Here is a 12,498-nt window from a genome sequence, read left to right as displayed (position 1 = left end):
AAATTCCTTGTCAGTCATTTCAAGGGCTTCTTGTTCTATAGGATCTAGAGCTTGAGAGTTATTATCCTTTGGTGGTGTACTTTCTTGATTTTTCGTATTTCTGGTACCTTTTCTTTGATGTTTATTCATTGTGGCAGAGGGTTTCACAGTCCACAGGTTTGACACTATTGACTGACTAAGATGTTGCTGTGGTTGCCAATTTGGTATGGCTACCTCAGTGACTGCTCAGTTGGCCACTAGTGCCTTGCATGTATGGTTGCCTCATGTCTTGGGCTTCTCCAGAGAGCCACCTCTCTGGTCAGCTTGGACTCTGCCGGGCTGCTGGATCACAGGGCGGTACCGCAGGGTTTGTGGTCTCTGCTGAGCCTCCACCTCCCGTGCTGGACTTCTCCCTGTTCCGTGCACTCTGGCCCAGGCTGCTGCTGCTGGATCGCCTGGTGGCGGCCCCCACACAGGGTGTGTGGACTCTGTGGAGCTTCTGTCTCCCTTGCTGGACGTCTCTGTGCTCCATGTGCATTGGGCTGGGCTGCTGGATCGCACGGCAGCAGTGTGGTCCCCGTGGAGTTCCCACCTCCCCTGCTGGACATCGCCCTTTTCCGAGTGCACTAGGCCGGGCTGGGAATGGAGCCGGGTGCCTGCGCTGAAGCCTACCTGCTGGATTACACAGTGGTGGCCCCACAGGGTGTGTGGTTTCTGTGGAGCCTCCGCCTCCCTTGCCGGATGTCTCCCCACTCTGTGTGCACTGGGCTGGGCTGGGAATGGAGCCGGGTGCCTGCGCAGAAGCCTACCTGCTGGATTACACAGTGGTGGCCCCACAGGGTGTGTGGTTTCTGTGGAGCCTCCGCCTCCCTTGCCGGATGTCTCCCCACTCTGTGTGCACTGGGCTGGGCTGGGAATGGAGCCGGGTGGCGGCAGTGAAGCCTATCTGTCAGATTGTGCGACGGCGGCCCTGCAGGGCATGTGGTCTCTGCAGAGCTTCTGCCACCCCCCGCTGGACGTCTCCCCATTCCATATGCACTTGATGTTATGTTTTTATAGTTTAAATTGGTTTATTTTTGGGAGAGAGTGACACTAGGGACCGTCTATTCCGCCATCTTGACCGGAAGATGATAGCTTTCTTACCTCAATTCCATTCCTGAGATTTCTAAACACCTATTTTCTGATTGTTTTTTAAACTCACCTATCTCTTCACAGCTATGATTATACCACCCTGTAGCAATTATTTCATCTCATCATCACAGATAAAGAAATAGGAATTAAGTAACTTGCCTAAGGTTAGCACAGATCAGAACCTATATCTGATGCAGAAGCCCAGGCTCTTCATCATGGTCTCCTTCCTCTTTCTGCCCTGCTTTCTCTGTATCTCTAGAATGCCCTGCCCATTTTTATATCATCCTTTCTTTGTTCCTGAAGCTCTTGTAATTTCCTCCAGGAAGCCTTCCTGACTCACTCCTTGCCTAGGATAACTCCCTCAACACTTCTTTCTCTTTATGTTCTTGACTAAATCCCTCTGTCACTTCCCCACTCCTTCCTCTAGGTTGTCATGACCCACACAAGGTGACTGTACAGCAGAGCCTTCCTAGATCGGATGGGCAGGGTGTATGTGGGTCGGGTGTATGAGGGAGGAGGTCAGTGAAAGAATTACACAGTTTTATTTACAAAGATATACAATAACAAATATGGTTTACAAATTCTATCAAAGCAATAACAGTTGAAGGGCCATTTGTAATTGGCACATTTGTTATTTGTGGTATAATTGGATATCAGCTATACCAACCAACTGAGCAACCAGCCAGCCCTTTTATTTTTTAATGGCTGGCTGGTAGGGGGATCCGAACCCATGACCTTGGGGTTATAAGGCTACTCTCTAATTTTTTTTTTAATTGAATCATAATTGATTATACATATTTTTGAGGTTCAGTGTTGATGTAAGTTGATCAAATCACTACTATTAGCATATGTATTATTACAAAATCGTACTTTATGCTCCTTATCAAATCTCTCCCCATTCCCTCCCTCCATCCCCCCCACCTGTGATAACCCTAGATTTCTTTCCATCTCAAAGAGTAATGGTTACTCTGTTGATTTGTTGCCTAGATGATGTGTCCAGTGCTCAGAAGGTATGTTCATGTCCCCCACTATTATCTTAGAGTAGATGCTTCTTCTATCACTCTGGAATGGGCTTTGTGGAGAGAAACATCCTCTTCTTTTCTTTGTTCTCCACTGATGACTCTCCTTGTGTCAATGTACTCGAGTGGCTGATGGGCCATCTGCATGGTGGTTGTGGTGTCTAGCCGCTTTTGCGGCCACTGTGGCTATTGTGGTGGCTGTGGTGGGCCATCTACATGGAAGTGGTGTTTTTGTTGTGCTCCTTGTCTGGTTGCTGGAGGAGAGGTCGGTCCCTGGCTCCATGCCTCAGGCCCCCAGGCAGACCCGTGGCAGTGGCAGTGTGCTTGGATACGGGAGGAGGGGTCAGTCCCTGGCCCCATGCCTCAGGACCTTGGGCAGGCCCCCAAACATTTTTTTTGATGGCAGCTGTTCCTAAGAGAAGTAGATTTTCCTCTGTAGATTAAATGTTCTCTCACTTTGTTATACACATCTTTGGCTTGACAGACCATTGGGCAGCCCATTAGTCAGAAGCATGAATCTATAGAGAGCTGTAATTTGTGGTAAATTAGTAATATTTTGTATAACTGGTGTGGTTTAACTGTCAGCTATCAGTATTATCAATGAAGGGGAAGTTTGTCTTGAAAGTAAGATTTCATGGTTCTATGATCAAATCAAGAAAGCAAGCTCTTGAAGAAAGGGAACTGGTATTTAGTGGGTATCCACTATGTGCCAGGTACTCTGATGAGTGTCTAAGATGTGTCGTCTCATTTTATCATTTTAATTTTTCTGTGGAATTGCTATCACTGCATTTTACACAGGAGGAAACCAACTCAGAGGGATTAAGTGACTTAAACACAAGCTTGTATGTGTGGTAATTGCAAAACCAGGGCAGATAGGTTTCAACACTGATGCTAGCTCTGATCAATTGTTAGTGACTGTGTAGATCGCTGGCTTGAGAAGGTTGAGTTAGGTGCGGAGCTCCATTGGCCTGTGTGCTATGGTCAGGAAGTGGTGCTTGTCATGGCTTTGGTAACTGGTTACTTGCAGTACCTGAAAAGTCCCTGAGCTGATGATATTTCTCAGTGAGCATGGGGTCATGTCCTTGCTGATTCTTTGTTTTCATATGAATGCCACTAATCACAGCTAATAAAATCTTTGGGTAGGCAGGACAAGACTTTTGTCAGTAATATGTTTGGAGTAACTCATGGATTTTACCAAACATTGGTAAAGATTTTTTTATTTTTTTTTTGGCAGCTTGTCCATACAGGGATCCAAACCCTTGACCTTGGTGCTATCAACACTGTGCTCTAACCAGTTGAGCTAACCAGCCAACCTGAAAGCTTTTTGTTTTAACTGAAATTTTACTGTTTAGTAAAAACTGCCTTTCTTACAAAATGTTCTGTAAGTAAACTTCATACATTATACAGGCTAACTGTTTGTCCCTGACTGAAAGTTTGTGAGATTTTACTGCAAATGTCTATTTCAGTTCAGCTGTGTTTGGTATCACCTCTCTTTACCCCTATGAAGGTGGGGTTGGGGGAATTGAGGGTTACCTCCAGGGTAGAAATCTGAAATTCATGGAGACTAGAATGCCAAGTGTTCCTCTGCTGTTGCCTCTTAATTTTCAGTGTGAGTAGTCAGGAGAATCCATGTATAATTTGCAACCTTTTGTCAGACAGTGTAGTTTTGAAGATATGGCCTATGTTTTCCAAAACAAACAATAAAACATTCATGCAGTGCTCCGGGGTATGACTACCTTTATTTCTCTAAGAATAAAGTGTCATTAGAGAACTTCTCTCTGTTGAGGATTTTGGCTTTGCCTGTTGCCAGCACCTCAGGTAATCTGTTTCATGCAAAGGCCCCAGGGCAATTTGTACTTGGAAAAATCTTGTAGACCAGTACTAAGGAAACTTAGTAATTTCCATTTTGCCATTTCAATAATTGCCATTTTGAAGTGTTTCTTCTCTTTTTCATGCCTCAGATGCTCCCAGAGAGCTGTTACAGCTTCCAAGTTCAGGGTTACACTTCCCAAATGATGTGTCTCAAGCGTTCTGAGTCCGTGAAGTCAATCCCTGCAGAGACTTTACCTTACTCCCTCCTCCCTGCCAAATTGATTAATAGTTCCTTGGAATTAGTGAGAAGACTAACTTCACTCTTGAGAGATACCCAGGACATACTCTGTGTGTGTGTGCGCGTGCATACACGCATGTTTTGAGTTCCAAGTGAGCCATTACCTTGGTTTGCTTTGTGGGTCAGTCAGGGCAGACTTCGTGGTCAGAGCCTTGTCACTTCACTGTACTCTGCTTTGTTGCAGTCACATAAGCAGACTTCTCTTGGCCTCAGCCCAGCTTTTTGAGCTGGAGTCTCAGGGAAAGCATGAGCAGTAAGTTGGCCAAAAGAGCCAAGTGCCACTGTAGCTGGGGCTTTGGCAGCCCTCTAAGAACCATCGTCCTTGGAGAAGCTGGTGAATCAGGAGACCTTGGGTGGTTACTCTTTTTTTGTTTGAAGTGTTCTGAAACCCTACCACATCAGACATGCAAATACTCTCCAAATCCCAAGGGACATCATTCTGGGTCTTCTCCTGCCTGGGATCAGCTGTAACAGTGCTTGTCTCATGGTCAGTAAGAATCCTGAAGCGTAACGGGGAAACTAAATGTAGTTCCTGCCACAGGGTAGGTAGGAGAGAGTCTTTGGAATGTTGATTTCTGAACCACACACTGACGTAGGCTTCTGCTCCTAGTTTCCTCCCTAAGTCTGCTGCCATGTGCCTGATGTGTCTGCTGATTTGTCTTCCATGAGTTTACCTTTGTGCATGTGATTCTTCCACCCCATGGAAAAAGTCAATATTCCCTAGCCTGGGATTTAAGGCTTCAGTCTGCTTCTCCATTGACATCTTCTGATTCTATAGCTTTTCCTGGTGTTTCTTCCTGTTTGGACTCATTATCTGGATTCTACTTTTTTCTAAGCTCAGCTCAGTCCCGTCCTCCCTAGCCTGAGCGTCATTCCTCTTGACCCCCTCTCTGTCCCAACTCTGAACAGTACCAGTTTGGTTCCAGGTACTTGTCAAAATGCATGGAATTACAAGGGAAACTGATTCTGTTGAAATGTAGTTATCAAGATAGTTTTAAAAATTGTGATAGAATAGTATGTGCTTCTTTATTAACATGTTAAATAATAAGATCTAGAGGCAGGTTTTATAACTACCATAATTTCAAATTAATGATGCATGTGAACAAGATTTCAAGATATGTTACAATTATATTGTGAAATGAAAATAAGTGAGTTTTACTGGTGATAGTCACAAAAACTGTTGATATTACTGTGACTATTTGTCTACATTTATAATTGAAGGAAACACTTCATTTCATTGATACATTAGTGAAAACGATGTAATTTTTTTTTCTCGTCTGTGTTCACAAGCCCCTTTGAGCTCACCCCCAAATAAATTGTGGCCCACAGGTTAAACACTCCTCCTGCTCTGGTGCCTACACATAGCAGGCAGAGAAGATGTTTGCTGACTAACAGGTTGCTACTGTGAGATTTGCTGCCTTAGTTCTCCCCCACCAGCCCACCCTTCTCTTTTGACCTTGACCTGCCCTCATACCTCTGGATAGTGCCTCAACTTCAGCTTGGACTCTCGTGTCTCTGTCTATGTTGGTAGAGAGCTGGAGTGTAAGGATTGTTGTTTTTCAGCAGTCTGTGTCCTTTTGGCTTGAGGGAGATGACTATCATTTTACAAAAACTGGCAGGAGGGAGCCCAGCTGTCTGTGGGGTAGGGGCCAGACCCTTTCCCCCTAAACAGGAATCTGAGGACCAGAGCCGACATTCAGGATGTGTTTCTACCACCAAAGCATGTCTCGTCCCAGGCGTCAGTGCCCTATAGAGTGCTTTGCCTCCTGTGTCTGTAGGAAAGAAAAAGACCTGAGCTTAGGGTTTGCTGCTGGGAATGGCCAGGGTGTATGTTTCTGGCTCTTGGAGCTGACTCACTAGCCTCTTCCTTTTTCCCCCTTGTCCAGGGCAAGCTAGCGTCATTTTTCCTGTCTCGCGTGGATGCCTTGAGCCCTCAGCTCCAGCAGGTAAAAGAAGGGAGGGAGATGGAGAGCCTGGGGATCTGAGCCTGGAGCATCTCCTATGGCTCCTCCTTAGCTCTTCTGTGTGTTATTGCTTTGGGACCATGTTCTCACCTCTGTCCCTGTTCACATGCGCAGGCCTCTACTGCTGCCTTCACACACCTATCTGAGTTCTTTGGCTTCATTGTCCCTTCTCATGTTTCCCTCAGAGCTCTCTTTGGTCTCTGTCTCTTTTGGGCATTAGTGGGGTTGGGGGTTCTGTGGCTGGGTTGGATTCCTGTCTGACCAGCTTTCTGCCCTTTCTTCTGCAGTTGGCCTGTGAGTGTTATTCTAGGCTGCCCTCGTTAGGCGCTGGCTTTTCCCAGGGCCTGAAGCACACTGAGAGCTGGGAGCAGGAGCTGCACAGCCTGCTGGCCTCACTGCACAGCCTGCTGGGGGTCCTGTATGAGGGAGCAGAAACAGGTAGGGACCATGGCTGGTAGTCAGTGGAACAGTGTTTGGGGGGCTTGGCAGGAGGGAACAGGGGGTGGCTCAGAGAGGTGGGTGAGGCAATTGGTCAGTCTAGGCAGAATGGATTAGAATATTGGCAGGTCGGGTCGGCCCGGTGGCGCACTGGAGAGTGCGCTGCTTGGGAGCGTGGCGGCGCTCCCGCTGAGGGTTCAGATCCCATGTGGAGACCAATTCCCGCTCACTGGCTGAGCGTGGTGCGGGCGCAACACTGAGGGTTGCGATCCCGTTGCCGGTCCCGGTACAGGCGCGACACCGAGGGTTGTGATCCCGTTACCGGTCAGTAAAAAAAGACAAAAAGGAAAAAAAAAAAAAAAGAATATTGGCAGGTCATTCACTACAAATGAAAACGGAGGGGATGGAAGAGAGACAGAGCGTACAAGGAGGCTGTGTTTCTGCCCAGCTCCTGTGCAGCATGAAGTCCCTGGAGTAGAGACGCTGCTTTCGCCCTCAGAAGATGGTGGTGCCCATGTCCTTCTCCAGGTTCGGCAGAGGTTTTCAGGACTGGCTCGCTGCCTGGGGCTCATGCTCAGGTGTGTGTGGGTGTTGGAGGAGGGGCCTAGAGCAGGAAGGGTTGAGATGGGAGAGGCGTCTTCATCATGAGGAAGGAGATTGAGGTGGGCTTGGAGTCATGCTGGGGAGCCTGCTCTGAGGGGCTCCCTGCTCTGATTCTCTTTAGCTCAGAGTTTGGGGCTCCTGTGTCCGTCCCTGTGCAGGAAATCCTGGATGTCATCTGCCGGACACTCAGTGTCAGTGGCAAGAATATTGTAAGTGGGACCTGTCCTCTGTTCTGAGTCCTTGCTTAGGACCCCCGGCAACTAGAAAGTAGTGTGGGACCTAAAGCTCCTCAAACAATGTTATCCCTGAAGTTGTCCCACACAGATCCTTATTTTTATCTAAATACCATCACTACCGGTGCTTCCCCGGCACATGTGCGCACTGTCAGAGTGGATTTGTTCTCATACAGCGGGACCGCTTGTGGCTAATGCTTCCCTAGGGGAGGGTGAATTTGGGGATCAGCTGAGTCGTTGTTGAGAGGCTCAGCCATCCCTCTCCTTACCCTCCGTCCAGGGTCTGTTTTAGAGGATGGAGGTTCGATTTTGTTCAGAGGACTTAGGTCAGAGGGTGGGTTCCTTACCTATTTGTACTTATGTACCTGGTCACACACACCCCCTCTGTCACCTCTTCTGGCTCTCTCTCTCTGGCTCCTTATTTTTCCAATTGTTTCTCCAGAGCTTGCTTGGAGATGGTCCCCTGCGGTTGCTACTGCTGCCATCTATCCATCTTGAAGCCTTGGACCTGCTCTCTGCGCTCATCCTCGCGTGAGTGGCTCTGGCAAGGTGTGGTGAATGGACTGGGATGTGCTGGGAACAAGGGTCACCTTTCCGTCTCTGCCCCCAGGTGTGGAGGCCGGCTCTTGCGCTTTGGGGCCCTGATCAGCCGCCTGCTTCCCCAGGTCCTCAATGCCTGGAGCATTGATAGGGATACCCTCCCTCCAGGCCAGGAGAGGCCTTACAGGTGACCCTCCAGGAAGGGAATAAGGAGGAGAAGGGGTGAGCGTATGTGGGTGGGTTGGGTCTTCTGGGATGTTGACTCTACATTTGTAACCTTCCCTCTTTGCTCATATCACAGTACCATTCGGACCAAGGTGTATTCTGTATTAGAGCTGTGGGTACAGGTTTGTGGGGCCTCGGCAGGCATGCTTCAGGGGGGAGCCTCTGGAGAGGCCCTGCTCACCCACCTGCTCAGTGACATCTCCCCGCCAGCTGATACCCTGAAGGTGAGTAAGGCCTCGGCTCCCATCCCAGTACTCTCATCCTGTGCCCTTTGTCAAAATGTGCCTTCTCACCAGACTCTATCTCCCAACTCTGTCCTTCCTTCCTGTGTATCTGTGTGTGTGATTTATGTTTCTCTCCACCACCAGCTGCGCAGCCCCCGGGGGAGCCCTGACGGGGGTTTACAAACCGGGAAGCCCAGCGCCCCCAAGAAGCTAAAGCTAGATCTAGGGGACGCTACGGCCCCGCCCAGCCACCGGAAAGGAGATAGCAATGCCAACAGCGATGTGTGTGTAGCAGCACTGAGAGGTGGGTGAGCCCTGTGCCCCAGACCCCTAGGGCTCTGCGATGGCCTGGAGTGATAACCCAAAACCAGCCTGCAAAATAGAGGGTGTATGTAAAATGCAGAGCCAGCTAAAACCCTATAGAGAGGCCAGGAGAAAGAGTAGAAGCAGAAGCAGCCATGCAGCTCCAGGACTGCAGGTGGAATCATGGGTCTTGCTGTCAGACTGAGGGTTCTGACAGTTTACACTGCTCTTCCAAGGTCTCAGTTATCTCATTTATTCAGCAAACACTTTGCACGTCCACTCTATGTACCAGGTATAGTAGTAGCACTTGGGAGGAAACCCCTGCCTGTGGAGCTTACATTCTCCCCAGGCAGGCTGCCTGCTGGAGCTTCTGCTTCCAGTGCAACTGCTAAGCTGTAAACAGAAGTTACTAGACAGATACTATGCAGTTAATGGGTGACTTTCCTTTGGTTCCTGTGTATTTCATTGCTTGTCATTCCGCCCCGTGTGAAGGGAAGAGCCAACTCTCCCCAATTATATAAATGTACGTTTATAATGTTCTACCTATATTATCTCACTTAAGTATTGTCAGCAGCCCTATGTAGTAGAGGTAGCAGTTATAGTTGAGAAAGCCGACTTAGAGAAGTGAGGTGACCTGCCTGAGGTGGCAGTGGCAGAGCCAGTGCTCATCTTGGCCTGTGTGCTTCAGAAGCCTGTGCTGTTCATCCTGTTAGCAGCCTGCCTCTTACACACCACTCTCCTTCTCCAGGCCTCAGCCGGACCGTCCTCATGTGTGGGCCTCTCATCAAGGAGGAGACTCACAGGGTCAGTGGAGCCTGGTCCCGTAGGGGCTGGGGAAGGGGCTGCCGCTCTGTACATGGTGGGGTGTGTGCCTCAGAGCTGGTCAACTCCAACCTGGGAGTAGGCCAGAGAAGGGTTGGGTAGTCTTGGCGCTGTTTCTAGGTGTGCTCTGTGTCTTTTCCAGAGACTGCATGATCTGGTCCTACCCCTGGTCATGGGTGTCCAGCAGGGTGAGGTCCTAGGCAGCTCCCCATACACCAGCTCCCGCTGCCGCCATGAACTCTACCGCCTGCTGCTGGCACTGCTGCTGGCACCTTCTCCTCGCTGCCCGCCGCCTCTCACCTGTGCCCTGCAAGCCTTCTCCCTTGGCCAGCGAGAAGACAGCCTTGAGGTAAGTGCTGACTGGGGCACTTTGGTTACTGGATTCTCTTGTTTCTGATGCTGATGGATCCTGCCTTTCTGGCCCCATGTGACCCTGTATTCCTGATACTCACACTCTCCTTTTCTTCCTTCCTCAGGTCTCCTCTTTCTGCTCAGAAGCACTGGTGACCTGTGCTGCTCTGACCCACCCCCGGGTTCCTCCCCTGCAGTCCATGGGCCCCACCTGCCCCACGCCTGCCCCAGGTCCCCCTCCTGAGGCCCCATCTCCATTCAGGGCTCCTCCCTTCCATCCCTCGGGCCCTGTTCCATCTGCAGGCCCCATGCCTTCCACAGGCCCCATGCCTTCCATAGGCCCCATGCCCTCTGCAGGCCCCATGTCCTCTGCAGGCCCCATGTCCTCCTCAGGCCCCATGCCTTCCGCAGGCCCCGTGCCCTCAGCACGCCCTGGACCTCCAGCCACAGCCAACCACCTAGGCCTTTCTGTCCCAGGCCTGGTGTCTGTCCCGCCCAGGCTCCTTCCTGGCCCTGAGAACCACCGAGCAGGCTCAAACGAGGACCCTGTCCTTGCTCCTAGTGGGACTTCTCCACCTGCTATACCCCCGGATGAAACTTTTGGGGGGAGAGTGCCCAGACCAGCCTTTGTCCACTATGATAAGGAGGAGGCATCCGACGTAGAGATCTCCTTGGAAAGTGACTCTGATGACAGTGTGGTGATCGTGCCTGAGGGGCTGCCGCCTTTGCCACCCCCACCGCCTTCAGGCACCACACCTCCACCTGCAGCCCCCGCTGGGCCACCGGCAGCTTCCCCTCCTGTGCCAGCCAAGGAGGAGCCCGAAGAGCTTTCTGCAGCCCCAGGGCCTCTCCCACCGCCTCCGCTCCCACCCCCACCTGTTCCTGGTCCTGTGACACTTCCTCCACCCCAGCTGGTCCCTGAAGGGACCTCTGGTGGGGGAGGGCCTCCAGCCCTGGAAGAGGATTTGACGGTTATTAATATAAACAGCAGTGATGAGGAGGAGGAGGAGGAGGAAGAGGAGGAGGAGGAGGAGGAGGAAGAGGAAGAGGAAGAGGAAGAAGACTTTGAGGAAGAGGATGAAGAAGAGTATTTTGAAGAGGAAGAAGAGGAGGAGGAAGAGTTTGAGGAGGAATTTGAGGAAGAAGAAGGTGAATTAGAAGAAGAAGAGGAGGAGGAAGAGGAGGAGGAAGAGTTGGAAGAGGTTGAAGAGTTGGAGTTTGGCTCAGCAGGAGGGGAGGTAGAAGAGGGTGGACCTCTGCCTCCCACCCTGCCTCCGGCTCTGCCTCCCCCGGAGTCCCCCAAGGTGCAGCCTGAGCCAGAACCAGAACCCAGGCTGCTGTTGGAAGTGGAGGAGCCAGGGGCGGAGGAGGACCATGAGGCTGAGACAGCCCCTACCCTGGCCCCTGAAGTACTCCCCTCCCAGGGGGAGGTGGAGAGGGAAGGGGGAAGCCCTGCAGCAGGGCCACCTCCTCAGGAGCTTGTTGAAGAAGAGCCTTCTGCTCCCCCAACCCTGCTGGAAGAGGGGACTGAGGGTGTGGATAACAAGGCAACACCCCCACCAGAGACATCTGCAGAAGAAGTGATGGAGACAGAGTCAGAGCCTGCAGCTCTCCAAGAAAAGGTGAGAGGGCCGGGCAAAGAGTTCACCTCTGGGGTGGGCAGGTGGGCCTGGCGGGAGAAGGGGTTGCAGCTGTTTGTGTTAGGGAAGAGGTTTGCCCCGGCCTGACCCACTCCCTCTGTGTGTGTGTCTCTTTCAAATCTTGTCTTTGTCCTTAAAAGGAAGAGGATGACACAGCTGCCATGCTGGCCGACTTCATTGATTGTCCCCCTGATGACGAGAAGCCACCACCTACCACCGAGCCTGACTCCTAGCCCTCGTCTGCACCCTCCAGCCCTCGTTTCCAATAAAGTTATGTCCTTAGATATTGACTGCTGCTTCTGCCTTTTGCCACAACTGGGTCCCCAGCCAGAAGCCCAAGTGTCTGCTGGGCTTTTCAAGGTATCTGTAGTATTCCCTAAATATCTCCATATCTGTCCTGTTGTCTCCATTGTCCAGAGGAGGAGGCATTGACTTAAAGGGGTAATAGACTGTCCTGTCACTCAGCAATTTAGTGTCAGAATTTTAGAATTTTTGCCCTCTTTCATTTCAGATGCTAAATACGTGCAGGGTTGCCTATCTAGTAAAGACTGCGAGGAGTTGGAAGATGTAGCCCTGCTTTTGAGTTTGTAATCTAGAGGTGGGAAATGTGTGGGGAATTGATGGCATTAATTGTCCTAGTGACTGAACCTGTGTAAACACATCCACACATGCACACAGAGCCCCTTGGTCTGAAAAAGGCTGAGAGATTGCAATGAAAGTTTAGAAAATTATGAAAAAGTGTAGAGGAATTTAGTCATTGAACTCTGTGAAATTTAAACTTTGGGCATCTCAAGGGGGCATCCACAGTGGGTATGGAGAATGAGCTCTTCCCAGTCTGGTCCTTTCATTAACATTATCCCAGTCCTCCTCCCAGTACCTTCCTGGCAGGAATTTGATAAGCACGCCCTAGGCCTTT

At 50.4% G+C, this 12,498-nt stretch overlaps 1 protein-coding gene across 2 annotated transcripts in view; it reads left to right on the top strand.

Moving 5' to 3' along the window:
- The window catches only part of PELP1 (proline, glutamate and leucine rich protein 1), a 26,414-nt gene extending 14,542 nt beyond the window's left edge, over positions 1-11,872 (top strand). For both annotated transcript variants that reach the window (XM_008570072.1, XM_008570073.1), the window contains 12 exons: positions 6,126-6,185; positions 6,491-6,641; positions 7,090-7,219; positions 7,366-7,453; positions 7,920-8,008; positions 8,088-8,204; positions 8,319-8,466; positions 8,611-8,770; positions 9,518-9,573; positions 9,734-9,940; positions 10,068-11,564; positions 11,723-11,872. In XM_008570072.1, the coding sequence (XP_008568294.1) occupies positions 6,126-6,185; positions 6,491-6,641; positions 7,090-7,219; positions 7,366-7,453; positions 7,920-8,008; positions 8,088-8,204; positions 8,319-8,466; positions 8,611-8,770; positions 9,518-9,573; positions 9,734-9,940; positions 10,068-11,564; positions 11,723-11,815 (2,796 nt within the window). In that variant the 3' untranslated portion in view covers positions 11,816-11,872. The remainder of the gene's footprint in view (positions 1-6,125; positions 6,186-6,490; positions 6,642-7,089; positions 7,220-7,365; positions 7,454-7,919; positions 8,009-8,087; positions 8,205-8,318; positions 8,467-8,610; positions 8,771-9,517; positions 9,574-9,733; positions 9,941-10,067; positions 11,565-11,722) is intronic.
- The last annotated feature ends 626 nt before the right edge of the window (positions 11,873-12,498 follow it).

The sequence above is a fragment of the Galeopterus variegatus genome, unplaced genomic scaffold, assembly GCF_000696425.1.
Source record: "Galeopterus variegatus unplaced genomic scaffold, G_variegatus-3.0.2 Scaffold569, whole genome shotgun sequence".
Lineage (NCBI taxonomy): Eukaryota > Metazoa > Chordata > Mammalia > Dermoptera > Cynocephalidae > Galeopterus > Galeopterus variegatus.
This window is presented reverse-complemented; position numbering and strand designations above follow the sequence as displayed.